Source organism: Arvicanthis niloticus, chromosome 12, assembly GCF_011762505.2.
Source record: "Arvicanthis niloticus isolate mArvNil1 chromosome 12, mArvNil1.pat.X, whole genome shotgun sequence".
NCBI lineage: Eukaryota > Metazoa > Chordata > Mammalia > Rodentia > Muridae > Arvicanthis > Arvicanthis niloticus.
Genome location: NC_047669.1, coordinates 19,925,698 through 19,948,321, shown reverse-complemented (window position 1 = coordinate 19,948,321; position 22,624 = coordinate 19,925,698). Strand labels below are relative to the sequence as shown.

Sequence of the window (22,624 nt, the reverse complement as noted above, 5' to 3'; positions counted from 1 at the left end):
TTGCAGGTGTAGTGCATGCACACACAGACACATGCACGCTCACGTGAACAAATGCACACACACTTGTAATAAGTCTTTTTTTTAAAGGTGAAGGAAGCTAAGACATTGTACTCTCTGAGTGATTCTGTAATCTGTAATAAAGCTTTCCAGAAAAAAAAAAAAGGCACCAATAATCTCATGATTCTCCTAAGACACAGGTAGCTTGCATATTACAACTGCACGTCGCCCCCAGCCCACTACTGCGGCACCAGAGACCTGGAGAGCACTCACTCACTCACTCACTCACCCCAGTGGCCAGCTCCTCGCACTGCTGTTTCTTGGAAGCCAGGTCTTGAGCAGCTGTCTCCAGGTCATACTGCATAAGCTCATGCTTCCTGCACACAGCCCTTGGGGTGAGCAACAACAGCCATTAAGGTGGTTTGGCTTCCTTAACATATCAGAAATGTTTTCAGGGGCCCAGAGGCTGTCATAATGTCTAACTAGTTTCAGAGCTTTTCTGACCAAAACTTTCAAGTTTAAAATGTAGTAGTCCAATCCTGAAAATTAAATCTAGTGGATCCTAAGCATAAAACTTATTCATAAACAAAAGATAGCTTATATAACTATTTTAATAAACGTAATACTAATTTGATTAGTACACAATTTTTTTCTGAAACAGTCTCATTAAGTGTAGTCCGAGCTGTATTTGAATTTCAAACCCTCTTGCTCTGCCTCCTGTACTGTCTTCTTACCTGTAGTTCCCACTACGCCCAGCTCTCTTAGATCACCATAATATTAACTATGCTTATTATAAAAACAATTCTACTACAGGAGTGCACAAAACAGGAACAGTACCAGAGTTCCCCATAACCCCACTGTGCACTGAAGTGTGTCTAACCTTCCAGAAATCAGCTAGGCATTTATGACATGCACCCACACCTCTACTGTGTCGATACCTTCACACTTGGGCGTGAACCATGGACATCTTTTCATGTGAACACACAGTAATCATTTTAATGATTTGTAGGAACTGCACAGAATTTCACTGCATTCAATAATTTTCTATGGCTTCATAACTTGAAAACTTATTTTGATGAAACTTGCTTCTATATAAGGCAGGTAGGAAAAAAGCTGACTGCCTGCCAGCGTTCTCATGCTGACACACTGAAGAACACAGTTCTTCTGTATGCCCAATACAATGTTTTTCAAAGATGTATTTTTTAAAATTATGTGTGTATGCATGGGAGCATGTGTGTTGGTATGTTCATGTTTGTGTGTTCGTGGGAGCATGTGTGTTGGTATGCTCATGTTTGTGTGTTCGTGGGAGCACATGTGTTGGTATGTTCATGTTTGTGTGTTTGTGGGAGCATGTGTGTTGGTATGTTCATGTTTGTGTGTATGCATGGGAGCATGTGTGTTGGTATGTTCATGTTTGTGTGTTTGTGGGAGCATGTGTGTTGGTATGCTCATGCTTGTGTGTTCGTGGGAGCACGTGTGTTGGTATACTCATACGAGTACAGGTGTCTGCAGAACCCAGAGGCACTGGACTCCAGGCACTGGAATCACAGGTAGTTAGCTACTAAGGACTGAACTGGGTCTTCTGGCAGAGCAGTATGAACTTAATCACTAAGCCAACCATCCAGCTCCTCAACACAATTCTTTCTTTCCTTCTTTCTTTCTTTTCTTTCCCTCTCCCTCCCCTCCCTCTCTTTCTCCTATTTGAGAACAGGGTCTTATAACTATGTACTCATGGCCAGCCTGGACCTCACTCCATAGGCCTCTATCTTCTGACCACGGTGACTAGAGGGGCGCACACCATGCCTGGCCTCCAACAGAATTTTTATACAGCCTTTCAATGTGACAGAAAACTAATCAAAAGCTAACCTTTTCAGAAAAATGATTTTTCTAACTTGAACTTAAAAAAAGAAAAATCAGGCTGAGCAGTGATGGCGCACGCCTTTAATCCTAGCATTCAGGAAGCAGAGGCAGCCTGAGTTCAAGGCCAGCCTGGTTGGCATAGTGAGTTCTAGAAATCTGCCTACCTCTGCCTCCCAAGTGCTGGGATTAAAGGCGTGTGCCACCACTGCCAGGCCCCTCTCTCCTTTTTTTTCTCTCCTATCTAGTGTTACGGGATTGAAGGGGTGGAAATAAAAAGTACGCACAAATTATCCAAAGTGTGGCTACACTGGGGCCTCACTCCAGGATCTGACACAAGGAAATCATTTAAAAAACAACTACTCTCTACATTTGCAGGCCTGTCGTTAGTTACCCACCGAAGTGCTTCTGCATAAAACAGATACTCCTTCAGCTGATCTGCATAGTGTTCTTCATCTTCCAAAATATCATCAATAGAAGATGCATACCTGTGTAAGAAACAAGGCATAAATATTCTGTGTCAAAAGTGTTAATGTTTAAAAAAAAAGGGCACCTTACAAGCACCTATGACTCCATCTCCAGGGAATGCCACACCCTCTCCTGGTATCTGTGGGCATCTGAACATACATGTCATTCACACACAAAACTCACACAAAAATACGAATAATTTTCTAAAAAATTTTAAAGAGTTAGTTTGAATATGGCATAAAAATTAATATTTAAAGCAATTATTTTTCTCCCTCTAAGTAGCATAAGGTGCACTGAGCTCCAGTGTAAAAAGTGAGGGTTTTATATAGGTTTGCTGTGGCACGATTGAGTCAGGCTAATTAACACATCCATTACCTGACATACTCATCTTGTTCATGATGAGAACATTTAACACCTTTCTTTTTTCTTATTGGTTTAAAGGAGCTATTTAAATACAGTAATTACATTTTATTGATAAAAGGTGTGTGTATGTGTATACGTGTGCACGCACACACTCACACATGCATCATAGTCCGTGGTGGAAGATGGAGAACAACTTTCAGGTGTTGGCACTTTCCCTTCACAATGTGGGACCTGGGGTCAAACTCAAGTCATCAGACTTGGAAACAAGGGCCTTTACCCACTAAACTCTCTCACTGGCCTTAATATTGTCTTTTCTTTTTCAATTTAATTTTTTTTTCATTTTTCTTTTGATAGGAACCTTCACATATGCCTAATATGTAAGTTTACATTCAAAGAAAAAACTTTTGAGGTCTCATCTAAGTGTCCTCAGACTCCCTGGCAGTGAGGGATCTTCTGGTTCTCCTGCCTCTACCTTCCCCAGTGTGTCCCCACCACAGTGGGTTAACATGGTGCTGGGGATTGAACCTATGACCCTACCAACTGTGCTGTACCTTCAGACCTGGGACAATGTGTAAGTGCATATATGTCAGTAAAATTAGGTACATATGTGTTGTATCAACATTTCTAGAACATTTTTAGCTTCTCCAGTGGAAGAGGTACCTTATGCAGCATTAACTTCTACAAATTTTACATTAAGAGTTCTTTTTTCTCTCTGGGCATAGTGATATATGCCTTTAATCCCAGCACTCAGGAGGCAGATCTGTGAGTTCCAGAATAGCCAGGACTACGTAGAGATTCTATCTAAAAATAAACAAACAAAACAAAAAACAAACAAAAAAACCCTCAAAAGCTCCTTTTCCTTTGTACACTCTCTTCAATATTCTCCTAAAAGCTACAATTTTAGTTTTACTATAACATATATAGTAATCTAAATTGAATTACTTTTATATAAAGTATAAGATCTCTTTATGGCTATAATATAGCCCTACAACTTATCTTGAAAGCTAGATTCTTTGTCAAAACTGGTTTTGGCTATTTCAACATCATATAAACTTTTGATCAGTTTTGTCTGTTTGTTTTTAAGACAGGAGCTCACACAATTTTGCCATGTCCTTGAGCTCAGAGCACTAGTCTGAAATGCCAATTTCAGACTATAATATTCTTTTACATTCTGGATGAGAAATGTCACTCTTAAACAACAGCAACCCCACTACTTATGAAGCAGATTCTTCACCCAGAGTGTGCTCTGGTCCTGAGGTTCTGCTCCTCCAGGACACCAATCAGGAGACCTCTCCAAAGCACCTGCCCTGAGCTGGGCCTCGCTGACTCTGGGCATCATTCCTTCATCACTGAACCATCCCCATGGTGTCAGCTACCATTCTGGCATCTCAGAGTTAAAACCCTGGCGGCCTTCTCCAGTCAGCAGCTTTTAGCTTTTCAGGTTTGTCCAGCCAGAAAACCCAAGCTCGTCAGGAGGGACTCAGAGCCACAGTCTTCCCAGCTCCGGCTGGCAGTGCCAGCCCTACTATGTGACATGGCAGCAGAGGCTGGGAGGTGAAGGACCATTTTTAAAATGTTTATTATTAACAGTGTTAAAGTATGTCAAATAATGTTTCTGTAGACACTGAAATGCACATACAGATTTCTATCTTTCTTCTGTCACTACATGAATTAGACCAGTTTCAGAATACATGTATTAACTAATCTTGCATTCCTGAGAAGAACAAGTTCTATCTATATATGCAAAACGTTCCTATAAATTCCAGTAAAGTTGACAAAAACCAAAGGCTAGCAGCCCTCGGCACTGAGCAGGCCCAGCTGCTTAATTCCACAGGTACTCACACGTCCATGTGATGCCCAGCACTCTGTAGCCCATCACCCATTTCTTTTTCAATGGCACTCCACTCACTAGAAGAAAAGGAAGAACAAAAATACCAGGAACTAGCTCTATGGGATTATTCAATGGAACGGTTTACAAGATCCTTTTCTAGCTAGGACTCATATTTGGATTTATTGTCTGTGATTCAAGTCCGTTGGTTTTCCCTTAATATTTAATAATTAAAGGTAAGATACAAGCACACAAAGCTAGGGGTGTAGCTCAGTTAGTAGAACACCTACCAATCTTGCTCCAAACCCCAAGTTTGATCCTCAGTACCACCTGAACTAAATGTGGCAGTACATCCTGTACACTTGAAAGGCAGAAGCAGAAGGCTCAGAAGTTCAAGGTCATCTTTGACTATATGAAAAATGTAAGGCCAGCCTGGGCTATATGAGACTTCAAAACAACAACAGCCAGGTTGTAGCGGCATACACCTTTAATCCCACCACCTGGAAGGCAGAGGCAGGAAGATTTCTGTAAATTCTAGGCCAGCCTGGTCTGCATAGTAAGTTCCAGACCAGCCAGGGCTATACAGTAAGATCATGTCTCTAACAATCTATGGTTGAGCCCAGCACCCACATGACAGCCCACAAACTCTAGGTCCAGAGGAACTTCTGGTCCCCGTAGGCATGAGGCAGGAGGTACACAGGCAAAACAGCCCAATATAAAATAAATGAAAAAGTATTAAATATGATTTAAGTAACCAAAATGGTAAAGTCATATACACATACATCTATATACTGTCCTCTCAGTTTGGTACTGAGGACTGAGCCCAGGGCCTCATACAACTAGACAACTGTTCTACCCCAGCCTTTATGTAAGTATTCTAATCACTGAAACACTCGTCTTTCCAAAGTCTTCATATATTGTAAAACAATACAAATAAAAGAAAGAGAAAGTATCCAGTTCTATTAGATAATAGTTTCCAGTGATTCTTCCCAGGCAATCAACAGAGAAAGTAAATCAGTCAAGAATTGTGGCCCTGCAGTCAGGAATCTCATCCATTATATAAAATCCACCCCCAGCCCACACACACACATTTTTTTTGTTTGTTTGTTTGTTTACAGATGCCTTTAAAACAAAAGTACTTATTTGAAAGTGAAAGCTATTGCTTCAGGACATCACTAAATACGGTCTGCCAGGCACAATGAAACACAACTGTGAATCTCAACAGTTGAGAGGCAGAGATAGGTGGATTGTTTTAAGTCTGAGATAAGCCTGGGCTACAATACAAAGAGTTCCAGGCCAGCCAAGCTACAGGGTCTAGGTCTCAGGAGTCTAGGGAAATGTAAGCCCAAGGACCAGAGTATGGATAGCTAGCACTCATTCAATATGACAGCCTGTCTGTGATCCCAGCTCTTGGGAGGGAAAAACAGAGGGTGAGCTCTAGATTCAAGTAAGAGAACCTCCCTCGATGATAAGGTGGAGAGTGATCAAAAGATACCCAATGTGAACCTCTGGCTTCTACACACATGCACATACTTCAACATGTGCACACCTCCCAACATGTGCACTTACATCTGACCACACACACAAAATTAGATATATACTCTTCTGACTCATACATTATAAAAGCTTTAAAATACAGTTTTTAAGCCAAAAAGCTAATTGGAGTTAAATGTTTATGTTCATATGATACTTACCTAAAAACTCTCCCATAATTCCCATGTACTTTATATACACCATAGAGTCGATCTGCTACTCTCTGAAACATTTAACAGAAATTGGTATTAGGTTGAAATCCTATATAGGTTACTTTTTAAAAATTCATAAACATTTTTAAGAGATGAAAAAATCATGTTTAGTACAATAAACAAGAAAATAGAATAGCATATTTACTTGGTGTTCCCAGTTCATTTTACCAGTTGTCATTACTACTCTTACAGTTCTGGTAGCAAGAGAAGAGAGCTCTGCCCAGCATATCAGCACCAGCTTCAGTAACACATCAAACACCTGAATTAAATCAGTCTATGAGCCGACACAGGTTTTCCCCACACATGCCTGTTCTTGTAGTTGGAGCTAATACAGATGACCCCTCTGAAGGAGAAGAGGAGACAATGGGAGAGGAGTCTGTGCGCGCTATTAGATGGTGAACACACAGCCTTTTCTCCTCTAAGTCTGCTAACACATTTCAAAGATTCTGAGATTTAAAATTCCTAACTGGGCCTGGTGGCACACACTTCCAATTCCAGCATTAGAAGGAAAGGGGCAAGTGCATCTCTGTGAGTTCAAAGACGGCCTAGTCTACAGAGTGAGCCCTAAGCCAGCTTAGTCTCCATAGTGAGACCTTGTCTTAAAAAAATAAAAAGACTCTGGATATAAGTGGTTTCCAAAGGAGCTGTGTATGATTCTCTCCTGCCACCCTCTCTGACTGAACTGCAAACACCAGACAGTACCATTTTTATAAACAACTATAAGATACTTATTACATATGATGTCAGCAACTATAATCTGCATCTTTAAATGCTAGCAAAGTAAACTTGTGCTTTAGAATATTAACAAGGTTATATTAAAATGTAATTCCGTCTGGAGAAGAAGCAAAAGAGTACAACAGGAAACAGAATAAGCAATTAAACAAGTATGAGTTTAGCTGTTTCTTTACAAGATTGATTCATATGTATGTGTTTTGCCTACATGCATGTCTGTGCATCACATGTATATACTGCACACAAGTATGTATATACTGCACAGTATAGAAGAGGGCACTAGATCCTGTGGAACGAGAGTTACACATGATCATGAGCCACTGTCCAGGTGCTGGTAACCTACTGGGTCTTCCAGGGTAGTAACAAGGGCTCTTGACCTGAGCCAGCTCTCCAGTCCCATGAGTGCAGTTGTTATGTAGAGCTGTGAGCCCACATCAGAGTTCTCCAAATCTTTATACTGTGTCTTTAGGAGATAAGAACATAGTCTCCATCAGCTGATGTGTCACCAGGATGACTCAGCCAGTGTCATTTTCCATCCCATCTTTTGTCCAGGCCATAGGTGGCTAAGAGCACAGGCTCCTAAGGCAGGCCCAGGCTGGGTCCCTGCACTTGTCTTGGGAGGTACTAGAGTTTATTCATTCCATTGTGTTTCCTATTGCACTACATGAGAACAGAAGGACCTTCTGACAGGTCATGAAGTGAGGTTATCCTAACATATGCCAGCATCACAGAGCACAAACAATGGTGAAGAAAAAGTTTTAATTTTCCTTTGTGTTAGCTCACAAAATAAAAAATGACCTTATTGGACTCTCATGACTATAAGGCACTTATCCATGTAAGAAGTGTTGGCACCTACAGTGTGATGGGCAAGTACCAGTCTCCTTTTTTAGAAAACAAATCCTGAAAGGTTCCAGTATCTGCCTGGTGTGGACAGCAAAGAGCAGTTTCAAATTCAGCCCTTCTTGGCTCTAAGGTCACCTGCTTTGCCTAAGGAGTTCTGTTTGACTTAAGCGTTCAACCCATACCCAGCAGTTTTAAAAGGACTTTCTTCAACAGAAAAGATAATGCTTTTATTTTTCCTTTTATTTGTTTCTTTCTTTCTTCTTTTTTTCTTTCCCAAGACATGGGGTTCTTTGTGTACCCTGGCTATCTTGGAACTCCCTCTGTAGAACAAGCTAGCCTCAAACTCATAAGAGATCCACAAGCCTCTGCCTCCCAGAGTGCTGAGATTAAAGGTGTGTGCCATCACCACCTGTCTTAAACAACATCTAAGCCAGTGGTTGTCACCCTTCCTGATGCTGCAACCCTTTAATACAGTTCCCCATGTTGTGGTGACCTCCAACCATACAATTACTTTAGTTGCTGCTTTGTAACTGTTTGCTACTGTCAGGATCTGTAATGTGAACAGTTTTGGAGACAGAGGTTTGGCAAAGGGGTCCACTGATCTGAGCCATCTTCTACAGCGGATACCAGCATTAGGAAAAGGCAGGTCCCAGGGGGCTTTCTGTGTGGTTTTCAAGCCTATGTTCATGTGGGTCTTTAACCTTCCATCCCTGTCTTGTCATCTTGCTGTTACTATCCATGTCTCATGCCCTTTCTCCTAATTTCAGAACACTATTTTAAACCCCAAGTTAATCAGAAGATATCCCATGGTTCCACTGTTATAGTCAGAACTTCATCATAATTCATACTCTATGTGTGGAATTTCTTTTTCTTTTCTTTTTTTTTTTGAGACAGGGTTTCTCTGTGTAACTCTGGCTGTCCTGGAACTCACTCTGTAGACCAGTCTGACCTCGAACTCAGAAATCTGCCTGCCTCTGCCTCCCAAGCGCTGGGATTAGAGGTGTGCGCCACCACTGTCCAGCAGTGGAATTTCAGGGTAATGAAAGATCTAGAAATCACAGCTCATCAACTCAAAATCCTTCCTAATATTCAGTTCTTGCTTCCAAGTAGTAAGATAACAGGGAGAGCCACCCACTGCAGTGTGACAGTCTTTATTTATCATTTGACAGTATATTTAAGGAATCTATTATGGTTTGACAGTTTCTATTACGGCTTTGTGTGTTGGAATCTTGGTTTTCAGTAAAGTGTGTGAGGCCTAGTAAGAAGTCTTTAGATCATTAGGGACAATAACTCTGAAAGAATTTAATTATAAGACTCCAGCAAATGCCCGTTGAGAATGGACTGCTAAAAAACTGAGCAAGGTGGGCCCCTCCCCAGGCTCTGGCTTCCTGGGATCTCTAACACTCACATGCTCACACCAAGATGTGATCTGTCCTGTTAGTGGGCTCTTTTGTTCAATTTATTTCATCTCATAAGGAGGAGTTCAGTCAAATATGACATGACCGCAGACCTAGTGACCCTGTCTCAGGTAAGGTTTCCTCTGGGATGATCAGATGACAAGTTTCCAGGTACTCTATTTACTGAAGCCTATTTTCCCCACGTGCATTACAATGGTGTCCAAGCACAATGGTTGTTCCTTATCCTTTTGTCATGCAGACTAGTACCTTAAGTAAGTTTATTCAGTGGAATTTATTTTGTGGAATATGCAATGGGGAAGGTGAGGCAGGAGGACAGTTAAGTTCAAGCCTGGGATGCATAGCAAGACCCCGCCTTAAAGGACCACAGATACAAGATGTGCTAACAGTCACAAAATATCCCACAAAGCTAAAAAAACAAAACCCTCAAAGGCTGAGGAATTACTCTACAGAGTCTAATATAAACTCTCTCATCATTTACATCCCACTCTGAAATGACAGGCCTTTTGATAAGATGGCTACACCATTACACACCAGGAAGAAAGTAATGGGTTTAAACTCTTCACACTGTTTCTAACAGAAGAGGCCCCCACTTCCTTAAAAGGCAGTTTATGATATAAACGTACTAGATTTGCATGTAAACTCAGTCATCCACCCTAAATCCACCCAGTACTTAGAAGCATGTCGACTCAGTGACTAGCACCATCCTTGGGGGTGTCCCAGAGCTCCGGATCACTTACAGCTCTGACCCGAAGGAGATGAGAGATGACAGACTGCAGCTCATCACTGTAGTGCCTCAGCTCAGTAAACCTCCTGAAACAGGAAACAAAACCTCACTTAGGAAAGCAAGCAGTCAATGTTTCTACACAAAATGGCAATTCCTGACAATAATGAAACTCATTCTATCTAACCACATCCTGTCCCTGAACATTACAAACCGATATAAACAGAAAAATATCCTAAAATAAAACAGCATAAAATACATACACAAATGGAAAGCCAAGAAAAGATGCAAAAAGGGACCAGGTAGAGATGAAATCTGTGGGTATGGAAAATTATTCTAAAAACTAAACAAAACAAGGAAAAGTTTATGGTGTTGAAAAATAAATACTGCAACCGAAATAGCAGTCTCCAACATTCTTATATTCCTAACGGTTCTCAGTAATTTTCCAATTCTCCACAAAGACTTCAAGCCTTTTCAAAATAGACTTGTCTATTTTATTCTATGTGAATCTCAGTCCCCATAGAGGTTCAAAGAGGACACTGGATGCCTTGAACTGAACGGAGCTACGAGAGGTTGTAAACCATCATGTTGGGATCTGGGAATCGAACCTGTGGCCCTCTGGAAGACCAACAAGTGTTCTAGTCCACTCAACCATCTTTCTAGCCTGACACCAAGATTCTGATGTCACTCTCCACACAGGTAACAGAAGCCAGCATGTGAGAAAACCTCACTTTCACTTCTGTCAGTCAATGTAAAGCTTTCTCAAATCTACATTTCTTTAGATTCGGCTTCCACCAGATTCTCTAGATGTTCTGCCTCATGTTACTTCCCAACTCCTTTCACCACAGTTAACCCGCTGTGCTCTCTGTGACCCTTCGAGTCTCCTGTAGTACTCCCTTTCTTCACCATATCTAAGAATTTCTGAAATGTCTGTTTTAAGAACCCACTGAGAGGGGCTAGGAGATGATTCAGTAGGTAGCAAGCTTTCCAGGAAAGCAAGGGAGCCTGAGTCTAAATCCCTAGCAGCACATAAAAGCCAGGCATGAGGCATGGCCTTCATGTCCGTAAATCTAGCAACTGAAGGATGGAGATGGATGGATCCTGGGAAGTCACTGGACAGCCAGGCTACCCAGATGGTGAGCTTTAGGTTCAGTGAGAGACACTACGGCAAAAAGCAGTAGAGAAAGACTAGTATCTTCTTCTGGAACCTGCATGTATATACATATACCACACACACATACACGCATGCACGCCCTCACCCACTATTGAGATCTCAGCATGACAGCTTACATTTATAATTCCCAGCTCTTGGGAAGCTAAGACAGATAGCTCGCTGTAAATCTCAGGCTAGTGCAGACTACAGACTAAGGTCCTGTCTTTAAAACAACAACACTAAAAAACCCAAGCCAAGCCACTACTGGGGTCTCTCACTGGGAGAGGACTGTGAAGAGCCACAGACAGGTCCACTGGCACTCAGGTTTGATTAAAACAAGCTCGCCCCAGGATTTCAGGTACTGGTTGCCCTCAGGTTACACTCTGGAAAGGCTCATAGTGAGAGTGCAAGTCTTAGATTCTCAGCCATTGTCTCATTAATCTTTCAATAACTATTCATTTTGTGGTTTGTTTGTATGACTTTATGTTTATGAATCACAGTACACTACCACATTCCAAGTTCCTACCTCCAATCCGGAACTATCTCCTAACCCCAGAGCTATACCACCCCCTGAACAGCACTGTTACTTACATATCCACAGCCTGGCCTCTTTCCCTAGCTCCCCCACATACATTCTGCTCCCCAGCAGTTTTACAGAGTAAAGCCTGAGAGCTGTCTGTATTTTGTCCTCATCTCCTCCCCCCATGCCTTCTCCTTACACCAGCCTATATATTCTACTTCTTAACCATTGCTGAGGTCGACTTGCACTGACACAGGCTCTCTGCCAGTCCCTCAGGTCAGTATCAGGAGCATCGCCTCTTACTTGGAATTCTCTTACTGCCCTGACTAGCCTCCTAGTCAGCTCATACACTCTAATCTGCTCTGCTTGATTCCTACACAATTCCTCTGCTGGTAGGGAGATTTCTTTCTAGTTCAGATTAGCCACTGATCCTGAGACAAAACCGAAATTCTTTTTTTAAAGATATATATTTTAATTGTATTTGTTTATCCAAGAGATTGAAGAGGTCATAATTGTTGGGTCCCTCTGGAACTGGAGTTACAGGTGGTTGTGGACCACTTGACATAGCTGCTGGGAGCCTAACTCAGGACCTCTGGGGAGCACTAAATACTATTAACTGTTCAGCCATCTTTCCAGCCCCAAAATCTAACATCAATAATGTAGCTTAGGAAAGTACACAGAGTCCCTGCATATGCTTACCACGGCTCATCCAGTCAGAAGCTGCCGGCCAGCTTGAGGGAATCCCCACTGGTTCAAACAGCCTCTGCTACAGGCACCCCTCTCAAGGCAGTGCTTCTCATCTAAGGAACAGTCTGGGCATTAAAGGGCCAAAAGCATGGCTGTCCTTGAGTCAACCAATACTGGAAAAGACATGTTTATATCCCAGGAGAAGCAGAAAACTGACTCTATAATTTTGCTTACACTTGTAGAATAAAAAATCCTAGACTTTTGGGATATCAAACTCTGGGGAAGGAAGTGAGACTTGATAGACAGTGACCGAGTGAGACTTTTCATTTTATAATTCTTCATATACTACAATCTACACACACGCCTGACAAGTTAATAGGGTATAGTACACAGCCAAACCATTTTTAGATGTCAACATTAAATGTTTAAAAATGTATTTCCTAAACAACTGTGAACTGCTTTCTTTACACAGAGCCTGTGCTTAGCTAGGAACAGCTCCTGTGGAGGCAATAACAACTGCATTGATGTGTTGGTGAGTAAAGGTTGGAGGTAAATTGTTAAACCCTGTCAGTCCTTGATCAGATCATATTTATTTGTGTTTTGTTTTTGTTTTTTGATACAAGGTCTCACTATATAACACTGGCTGGCCTAGACCCAAGTGCTGGGATTAAAGGTGTATACTATGTATAGCCTTGATCAAATCTTGTGCTAAGGACTAGGAGTCAGAAATCCTTTACAGTTAGTTCCTCTAGGCCTGATTCCCTAAGAGCTTTTCCTTTTAGGTCAGGCCTAACTATAAAGTTCTTACTGTCCCATTGGGTTATGAGAAATTTCATACGTACTAGTAGCTGAAGGTGCAGTCCACCTAAGTTAAGGGAACCAGAGGTCCTAGCATGTCCAGTGACAGTGTCCGAGACACACCACTCTTTTACTAACTGAGAAACAGAATGCTGTGCTTTCTTTTAAATGATAGGCAGGTTAGGGAGGAAACAGTATCCCCATGGGACCAATCATGTCACCAGAGCCAGCATTAAGATTCAAGACACCACAGAGATAGTCAGAAGAACAAAGCCTGCATCTTCAGAGAGACCAGACACTGGAAATGGGAAGGCTTAATGGTGAAACTAAAGAGTCCACCAAACCTTGGACAGCAGTAGTTAAGAGATAGAGGCAAAGATTTTCTAGAATTGCAATCTAGATCCTTTGGCAAAGTCAAAATCTAGCACTGCCTGCACATCAAAATAAGGACTGTCTCAGAGCCTAAGCGACATGGCATTGTCTGAGACTGAAGAAGCACACTGGATCATGTCTGAATGCCATACTCTCGCAACACCAACCATGTCTAATCCCTGAATCAGAGGCAAGTAAGACTGACGTGTGAACAAGATCCCAATGGAGCCTGTGAGCTGGGATGTCTACAACAGTACAACCCTGTTTATCTTTTATTCCTTTCTAAACACTGCCTCAGTCATTCCAACCCACACTGCCTTTCTTTTCCCTATTCCTACATTCTCTGGCCTGTAGTCACTGCACCCTCTCAACCTGACAGACAGCTCCCCAAGTGTCACTCATTATTTTTTGAGTCCGCTGTTGTCTATTTTATATTGCTCTCCTATTTTCTTATGGTTTTAGTCTTTACTGTCTTAGCATGCTGAAAGTATTAAGTCATACAAATTCTCTTATACTTTCCTCTTAAAACTTTTTTTTTCTTTTTAAAGTCAGGCACAGTAGTGCATACATAGTGGTAGTAATCCCAGCACTCAGCAGGCAGAGAGCAGGTAGATTCAAGGATCGCCTGGTCTATACAGTGAGTTCTAAGACTCAGATACACAGCGAGACCCTACATCATCTCAAAAAAAAAAAAAATTTATTCATTTTATGTGTGAGTGTTTTCCCTCCATGTATGTGTGTGCCATGTGTGTGTTGGTACACATAGGTCATTCAAGGGGATGGGATCCCCTGGAACTGGAGTTACAGATGGTTGGGAACTACCATGTGGGTGCTTGGGTACTGAACAAGACCTCTGCAAGAGTAACAAATACATTTCAACACTGAGCGTCTCTCCTGGGTGCACTTACACCTCTACAATTTGTACAATCAACCATCACTAAGAAAAGAACTCCTCCAAAATGAAGCTCGGTGTATTGTGACTCTGTGTCAGTGTAAGAAATTGCAAATGTCAGTCAGCTGCTGCCTTCCTCTTCCAGGTTCTGCATTTTCAGCCTTAGGGATTCTTACCACAGGGCTCTGAGCTTTGTCTTGATTTTTACTTTTTCTATTTATGATTTCTGTGTGTGTGTGAATGGATGTGAGCATGGGTGTGCTACGGCATACATGTGGAGGGCAAAGTATAAGTTTCAGAGGTCAGTTCTTTCCTTCCACCAAGGCTAGCTGGCCTGTAGACTTTTGGGAGACTCTCCTGACTCCACCTCTGATCTCACCAGATGTTCACCATCACATCTGGCTTTTTAATATGGGTTCTAGACACCAAAGTAAGTTGTCAGGCCTGCATGGCAAGCACTTTCACCCACTGAACTGTACTGCCAAGGCCTGAGGCTCTTAAAGGCAACTCCAACTCTACACTATTTCCTATCTCTACTTCTTGCTACAATCTCAGCACAAAAAAGATACTGAAGTAGATAATATGAAAACTCAAAGGACCTAAGCAAATCATAATTAAATATTTACATTGTAGTTCTCTTTTAAAAGAAAGGTTATGATTTTATATATGATTTAATTGAAGCCAATGTTTTATTTTTCACAAAAGAAAAACTAGCAACTAAAACCACAGTAAATTAAACTTCTTGGCAAGGTTATGATAGACACAAGATTAGAGCTGTTTATACAAAAACAAACTAGTAGATTAAAAATAAAAACATGTGAGTTACATAATCCAGCTGATTTATCCTCTCAATTCTGTTTTAATGGATTTAGTTTATTTGCAACATAACATAAAGAGGCAATAAGTGTCCACAAATGAACCTTAGTTGCAGTTATACTCTGAGTGCAAGGTAAAGGACATTTACAGAGCTCCTAAAATAAAACAGAAGACACTGCCAGGTCTCTCTTCTCACTGCTTTTAACAGTTAAGTCTGAGACAAAATAAGCTTCTATGAAGCAAGTAATAGAAGCAGCATTTTAGTCATCTCTGAAACAATTATTCTGATTTTCTGGAATTTAGAAAACTAGAGTAAAACCTTCTTGTGATATATACTATTTTAATAATGGTGTGATTATTTTACATTATTATTAATCTGTTGAGCCAATCAGACTTAGTACAGAGAATTTACATATTAAGATTCTGTTAAAATAGAATTTATAACAAATAAATTTCCTTGCAACTACAGGTTAGGTGAACCTTTTGTGCACTGTGTACGGATTGTCTCGGATTATTCAAATGCTGATCTCTGTGCTGGCATAGAGTTTGAGTGCAGGCTGGACTGGTGAGCATCACCTGTCTCTGTTTTGTAAACATTCTTCTCTATCACCTCTGACTGGGTTAATAAAGAGCTGAACAGCCTAGAGCAGGTCAGGGAGGAAAGGTGGGATTCCAGGAAAGAGTTAGGAGCTCCGGGAAGGAATCTGAGGCAGAAGATTTGCCTGCCAGAAGCTGAATAAGAGGAGGTAACTAAAGAGCTCCGTGGCACAACGTAGATTAGAATAAAGGGGTTCATTAGGTTATAAAAGCCTAAGCTAAAGCCAAGCTTTCACAACTGATAAAATGTCTCCTTATCATTATTGGGAAACTAGTGCATTATAGAAAGTCCAAACAGTTATGACTACACACTGATTTTATTTTATACTCTGATAATATTACTGGCCATATCCCATTTAAAATTCTAAAACCCTACAAACAATATGGATAAATAAAACTCAGTAATACAAATAACCCTGTAAAGCCACACCAAAAAAGAAGAAGAAATTCAATTGACAAGGTCTTTTTCATTATACTGATAAATGTTTGATTAAAAAGAGCTAGTTAACAAAACATTAATATTAATGTATCAATAAAAATAATAGATCCTCTAATTAATATATAGCCACCAATGTCATAAACCTAGCTTGTTTCTTTTATATTAACTTACAATTTTAGTTCTAACCTACAAAACACCTACTAGAAACATGCATGTCATTATAACATTTATAAAAACCTCAATGGGAACTGAATGAAAGATGCCAACTTGAAAGGCTACCTATGATAACTGTAAAAATAAAAAGTCCCTTGAGCTGGAGGGAGCGGATTCTAGGACATGAATTAGTTACATCTCTTCTGAGGCCCTACAGCAGTCGACACACTCATTCACTGTCTGTGCAGTGTGCTGCTGTGAGAGGTGGAGAATGAGAGCCTGGGAGGAAACATGGGGGGGGGGGGGAGCCTGGAAGAAAACGTGGGGAGGGGAGGGGAGGTCCTGCACCTGATGCTTGGTGTTGCTGTAAACCTAATTGTTCTCTAAAAAAGAATGCAATAAACAGACAACAACAAAACAAAATGTGTGAGGCGTAGTGATACATACTAGTAATCCCAGCATACAGAAGGCATAGACAAGAGGGACACGAGTCTAGGCCACATGAGATCCTACATCAACACATCAAAATGGAGATTAATATGCTTGCTGACCCCAGCACGGGCGCGCGCGCGCACACACACACACACAATTAAAAATAATAAAGAAAAAAACAGAAACAAAAGTTCAATGATTATCATTACCAATTCCTAATTTCCAAGACCCTAGAATATTCACTATATTTTATATTCAAAATTTATGTTAAAAATTAAGAAGGGCTACAGATTTAACTTGATAGCAGAGGGTCTGCCTAGCAAGCAAGAGGCCCTGGGTTTCATCCCCACAGTAAAACAGGGGCATTATTGTTAATAATTTCAGTTTGTAAGTTATAATCAGACATGACACATTATTAAAACATGCAAACTTAGGCTTCATTTGATAAGAATTTACTCTACAGAGAAATCAGTGCTGAAGGACTCACTAGAGAAGTCTAACCATCTCCTAAGCCTTAGGACATGAAGCTACAAACCATCTCTATAAAAGCATGCTTCTTGCAAAGGAGCGTGCAATAAAGAGCCTGGCCCACACACTGGATTCAGAAAGTGAGCAAACCAAATCTCTAGCATCTGTCTTGTCCTGAGGAATCCTATCTGCTAACAGCCAGCATCCAGGGCAGCAGTGCTCTTAAGAGCACTGGACAGATGATTGTGCAGTCAAAGACTTCCATAACACAGCACATTGGGGCCCTTTACGCGTCTGGATTTATCCTCAGTTTTTTAGCATGCAAACTAAACTGTTATTATATAGAAAATAACAATTTTCTTAAACTGTACACATTTGACAGGCAGTCACACAAGAAAAACTACAAGAAATTACTTCTCTCATTTTTCTGATATCTTCAGCACTTAATGAATCTTTCTAAGAGAAAAAGCAATGGTCTTATTTTCTAAAACTTCAGACACAATCTTACACCCAATTACAAAATTTCAAAATTGGTTTTAGACTTTAAAAAGGTTTCAGTAAATGTGAATTATTTAAAATATTTAGCAAATTAAGTGCATACATTCAGACAGAAAAATTAACAGATTGACAGGCATCATTCAAAACAGCCCTGCAAATGTTACTGAAGCCAAGCCTTACTTGTCTGGGTTTCTCACTCTGAATGTTGCATTGAGCGCTTTTAACCTGGAGTCTGCCTGGAAAAAATAATTTGTTGACTTAATACAGTTACATTTCAGGGTATAAAATTCAAACATTTTTACTTTTCCTTCAGAATTAAAGTACTCAAGTACTTTTTTAAAATATCACTTGTAAACACATTACACATACTGAAGAATAGCTTAGTAATTCTTTCTGAGAAAACTACACAAGCATGTTTATAAGTGAGAATGAATATTCTTCTCTGAATGACGGCCTTCAGGGATTCCAAAGTACACCTGCAAACACCAGTGTACCAGTGATGACATCAGCTCTGCATGTGCCGAGTCCCAGGACTAGTCTGACTCTTCTCTAAAGCTGTGCAGGAAAGGCCTAGGTCAGCCGTGGCCCTGCTGCCTCACGAAGAATGAGCCTGTGCACTCTGAACCTAGTCCTCAGGTGGACTCCAAACCAACAGGCCTTCAGTTTTTTTTATCATCACCAATGTCTCAGAAAAAAAAAAAAATGAAAATACCTAAAATAAAGTACTGCTCTGCTAAATAAAGCAAGCTAGACGGCATCACACTGCTCACAGCTAGCTCACCACGTTGAAGCCATCCCTTCTGTGTTTGGTTTGGGCTTTTGAGCCAGGGGCTCACGTAGCCCAGCTGCTTGCACTCCTGGCCCTCCCAGGTCTAGGTCCCTAGCGATAGGGCTGCAGGTGTGAGGTGAGGCGATGCGCCTGCCCACCCTAGAAGACAGACAGCACATCTTATTTCTAGATATGTTCTCTAAGAAGAGACAGAGAGATAAACATTGAATAAAGATTTCATTTCATGAGATGTATACTTAACATATTTAAATCCTAAATTATTACAAAAAATTGAGCCAGGAATGGTGGCACATGCCTATAGTCTTAGCACTTGGAAGGCAGAGACAGGTAGACCTCTGTTTGTGTGGAAATCAGCCTTGTCAAGACAGTGAGTTCCAGAACAGAGCTACATAGTGAAATCCTGTCTCCACAAACAGAAAAGAAAGGAAGGAAAAGAAGGAAGGAGGGAGGGAAGAGAAGAAAACTAAATAACCTTTTTGCCTGAGGCACAGTGTTCATCAAAAAGGTAGTTCAATTATAAATCAATTTCAAAATGTAGCTTGGTTTTTTAAAAAAAAATGTCTACCCCCATGAAGACTTTACATTATTACAATTTCCAACCTACAATGACAAATGCTCTCAATTAATACAATGGAGCAAACCAAAGCCACAGGACCCCTCCCATTCCCTAAGAAAACACAAAACAAAACAATGTGATAAATGTCGCTCCTGCAACACCAGGGCCCAAGAGTCTGCCCAGCTATGAATACTGAGATGCATACAGATTTACTCCTTTTATCTGATGTGTACAAGTGCTTTGCCTCTCTCTCTCTCTCTCTCTCTGTGTGTGTGTGTGTGTGTGTGTGTGTGTGTGTGTGTGTGTGTGTGTATGTGTACCACGTGTGCCTGGTGCCCAGAGGCCAAAAGAAGTCTAGAACTGGAGTTACAGACGGTTTGCGAGCAACCTCATGGGAGCCAGGAAAAGAACCAAGTGCTTTTAATCGCTAAGCTATCTCTCTAACCTCTCCAATCTTACTTTAAAACAATAAGTAAGCTTATTTATTCATGTGTAGGGGCGTTTTGCCTACATGCATGTCTAACATGTTCGTGTACCATGTACATGCTTGGTGACTGTGGAGGCCAGAGGAAGGTGCTGGATCTCCTGGGACTAGTTACAGAAAGATGTTTCTGAACTACCACTTGGGTACTGACACTTGAACCTGGGTCCTCTGAGAGAACAGACAGTGCTCTTAACTAAGGGACCATGTCTTCAGTCCCCCCAAAATCTCACATTTGTCTGTTTATTTTGAGGCAGGGTTTCTCTGTATAGCACAAGTTGTCCTCGACTCAGACCTGCCTGCTTCTGCCTCCTGAGTGCTGGGATTAAAGGTATGCACCACCATGTCCACCTTGAAATCTCACTTTTGATCCTACAATTTTCTCTCCCTCCCTCCCCCAGACAAAGATTTCTCTGAGTATCCTGAAACTCATTCTGTATTCCAGGCTGGGCTCAAACTCCCAGACATCTGCCTGTCTGTGCTTCCCAAGTAATGGGATTCAAGGTGTGCACCACCACCGACCAGCTGGAATATGTTCTTAACAGACCAGTAACTTCCACCAACCCAAAGACTAAGAATGTCATAAAAAAGCATCTGAAACCTACAGGAACACTTTCCTGGCTTTTCTGTAACCTGTCTACCTGCTGTCCCACCAACATTTTACAAAAGGCACTAACGATGACCATCTTCTGTTCTGTGACTATAAAATGCATGCACCCTCCACAGCACAGCGCATCATTCTAGACAGCCTACTTCTGTGCACCCTCCACAGCGCAGCGCATCATTCTACACAGCCTGCTTCTGTGCTTCCAGGCCATGCTTGCTAACATTTGCCTCAGGATACTTTCTTATTCCTTTTTGAGAAAAAAAAAATGTGTTTTGTATTGCTAGCCACTATGCCTGGCTAACTCACCTTAAAGTAATTCTAGAAAAATGAACCCTGCTGTCCCATTAACAATGATCACAGTCGGGCTGGAGAGATGGCTCAGTGGTTAAGAGTACTGACTGCTCTTCCAGAGGTCCTGAGTTCAATTCCCAGCAACCACATGGTGGCTCACAACCATCTGTAATGAGATCCGATGCCCTCTTCTGGTGTGTCTGAAGACAGCTACAGTGTACTTATACATAAAAAAAATTTAAAAAAAAAAAAAAAAAAAAAAAAAAAAAAAAATGATCACAGTCATTCAAACTTTGACAGTTGAGTATCCCTTCATGTAAAAATGTAAAATACAAAATACTTCCAAACCTAAAATTGAATGATACCACTAAAATGTTTTAAATTTGAAACATTTAGTACTTGAGAATATTTTAAAATTTCAATTTAGGAATATTCAATATTTTAAAAATTTGTGTTATGTTTGTCTACCCACTCACTTGGTTAACACACCAGAGAAATCTCTTTCAGTGGTGATAGCCTGTGCTAGCTGTCCCTCAGGAAGGTCTGGAAAGCTCCACGTCTTTACTACTGAGCTTCTCGATCCTCAGGCAACAGTCTCATTTCCAACCACTGTTAACGATTATGAGGCGGCATCACTAACAGTGACTCCTACCTCACTTCAAACTGGGTACCACATCTCAGGCTCCAGAAGCACGACAAAGGTGGAAAAGCCAAGCATGGGTTTCCTAAGTATCTTGTCTCACAGGTAAGTAGATGTGGGAGTCAGAGAACATGTGAAGTGCTCAGACAGAATTTAAGGAAATGAAAATGTAGACATTGCTAGTATACTGTAGGAAAAATCTACAGACTCATTTATATTACTAACTTCAAGTATCTTCTGGAAGAATTAAGAAACTGCCAATTACAGCTCAAACAGCACTAAACTACACAAATCAAAAGTGACCTGGGTGTTTCTTTGAAACCCTGCCAATGATATTAGATGCAAAGCTGACACCCATCATTCGATTGTCATCTCCAGTAAGTGCATGCTGCCATGCTGGGAACGGTAAGGGACGTGGAGAGTTAGCCCACATGAATAGCCTTACCTTCAGCTGAAATCCAGTTTCATTCACAGTCTCCTTCCAGTTACTTTCCTAAAAGGCAAAGCAGTTTTAGAGACCATTACTGCAAAACCAAACAAGCAATACATAACATCCCACATTAAATAAACTCAGTATCTACCATTCTGTTCTTAATTCAAATGATATGGGAGAGGTTGAAAACATTCTCTTTACTTCAAAACTAAACACACAATGCAGTCTCCAAACATCTGAAAAAGCACATGTCCGAGATTTTAGACACTTGGCCTCTTAACACTAAAGATTAATTTTAAGTTTTCACTTAGGTAATTGTAACAAACATAAAGGCTTACTTAGCATTTGTAAGTATAAAAATCTAGCTATGATGGGGCTGGAGAGATGGCTCAGTGGTTAGGAGCACATACTCTTTTTAGCAGAAGACCCAGGTTTAGTTCCCAATGCCCACACTGTGGGTTAGTGTACCTAACTCTAGTTCCCAGGGATCCAACCCTGCTTCTGACCTGCACACATGTTGTGCACATATATATACTCAGGCAGTCACACACACACACACACACACACACACACACACACACACACATGTTGCAGCCCAAGCTGCCCCACACTTGGGGGCCAGAAATGTTGAGAACTGCACTACCCCACGTTTGGGGGCCAAAATGTCTCAGACCGCTCTGTCAATGTTGGAACCCAAACTGCCAGAAGCCTTGGGGGCTAAGTTGTTAGAGCTCGCACTGCCCCAAGCTGCTCCAGTCTGCAGGTCGGGGTTCAGCAAGAGAGAGAGTAAGGACGGATGTGAAGAGTGGAGACGAGACAGAGTGTGATTCAATCCCGTTTATTCTTCAGTCTCTCTTCCTAGTCCAAGTCCCAAGTCTTGAGTTCCTAGTCCCTAGTGCCTCCAAGTTCCAAGTGCTAAGTGCCTAATGCCTACTACCTAGTTCTTCCAAGTGTCTTCTACCTAATGCCTAATAACCTGCTCCAAGTTGTACTGTGTTGTATTCTCTAACCTAATTCCTAGTTCCAAGT

General features: G+C 41.2%; 1 protein-coding gene across 1 annotated transcript in view; it reads right to left on the bottom strand.

Moving 5' to 3' along the window:
- The window catches only part of Snx4 (sorting nexin 4), a 66,351-nt gene that overhangs the window by 15,742 nt on the left and 27,985 nt on the right, over window positions 1–22,624 (bottom strand). Inside the window, exons 5-11 of the mRNA XM_034515536.2 lie at window positions 21,608–21,655; window positions 17,978–18,033; window positions 9,989–10,061; window positions 6,208–6,269; window positions 4,528–4,593; window positions 2,253–2,342; window positions 287–386 (exon numbers count right to left, since the gene is read on the bottom strand). Coding sequence (XP_034371427.1) covers window positions 287–386; window positions 2,253–2,342; window positions 4,528–4,593; window positions 6,208–6,269; window positions 9,989–10,061; window positions 17,978–18,033; window positions 21,608–21,655 — 495 coding nt within the window. The remainder of the gene's footprint in view (window positions 1–286; window positions 387–2,252; window positions 2,343–4,527; window positions 4,594–6,207; window positions 6,270–9,988; window positions 10,062–17,977; window positions 18,034–21,607; window positions 21,656–22,624) is intronic.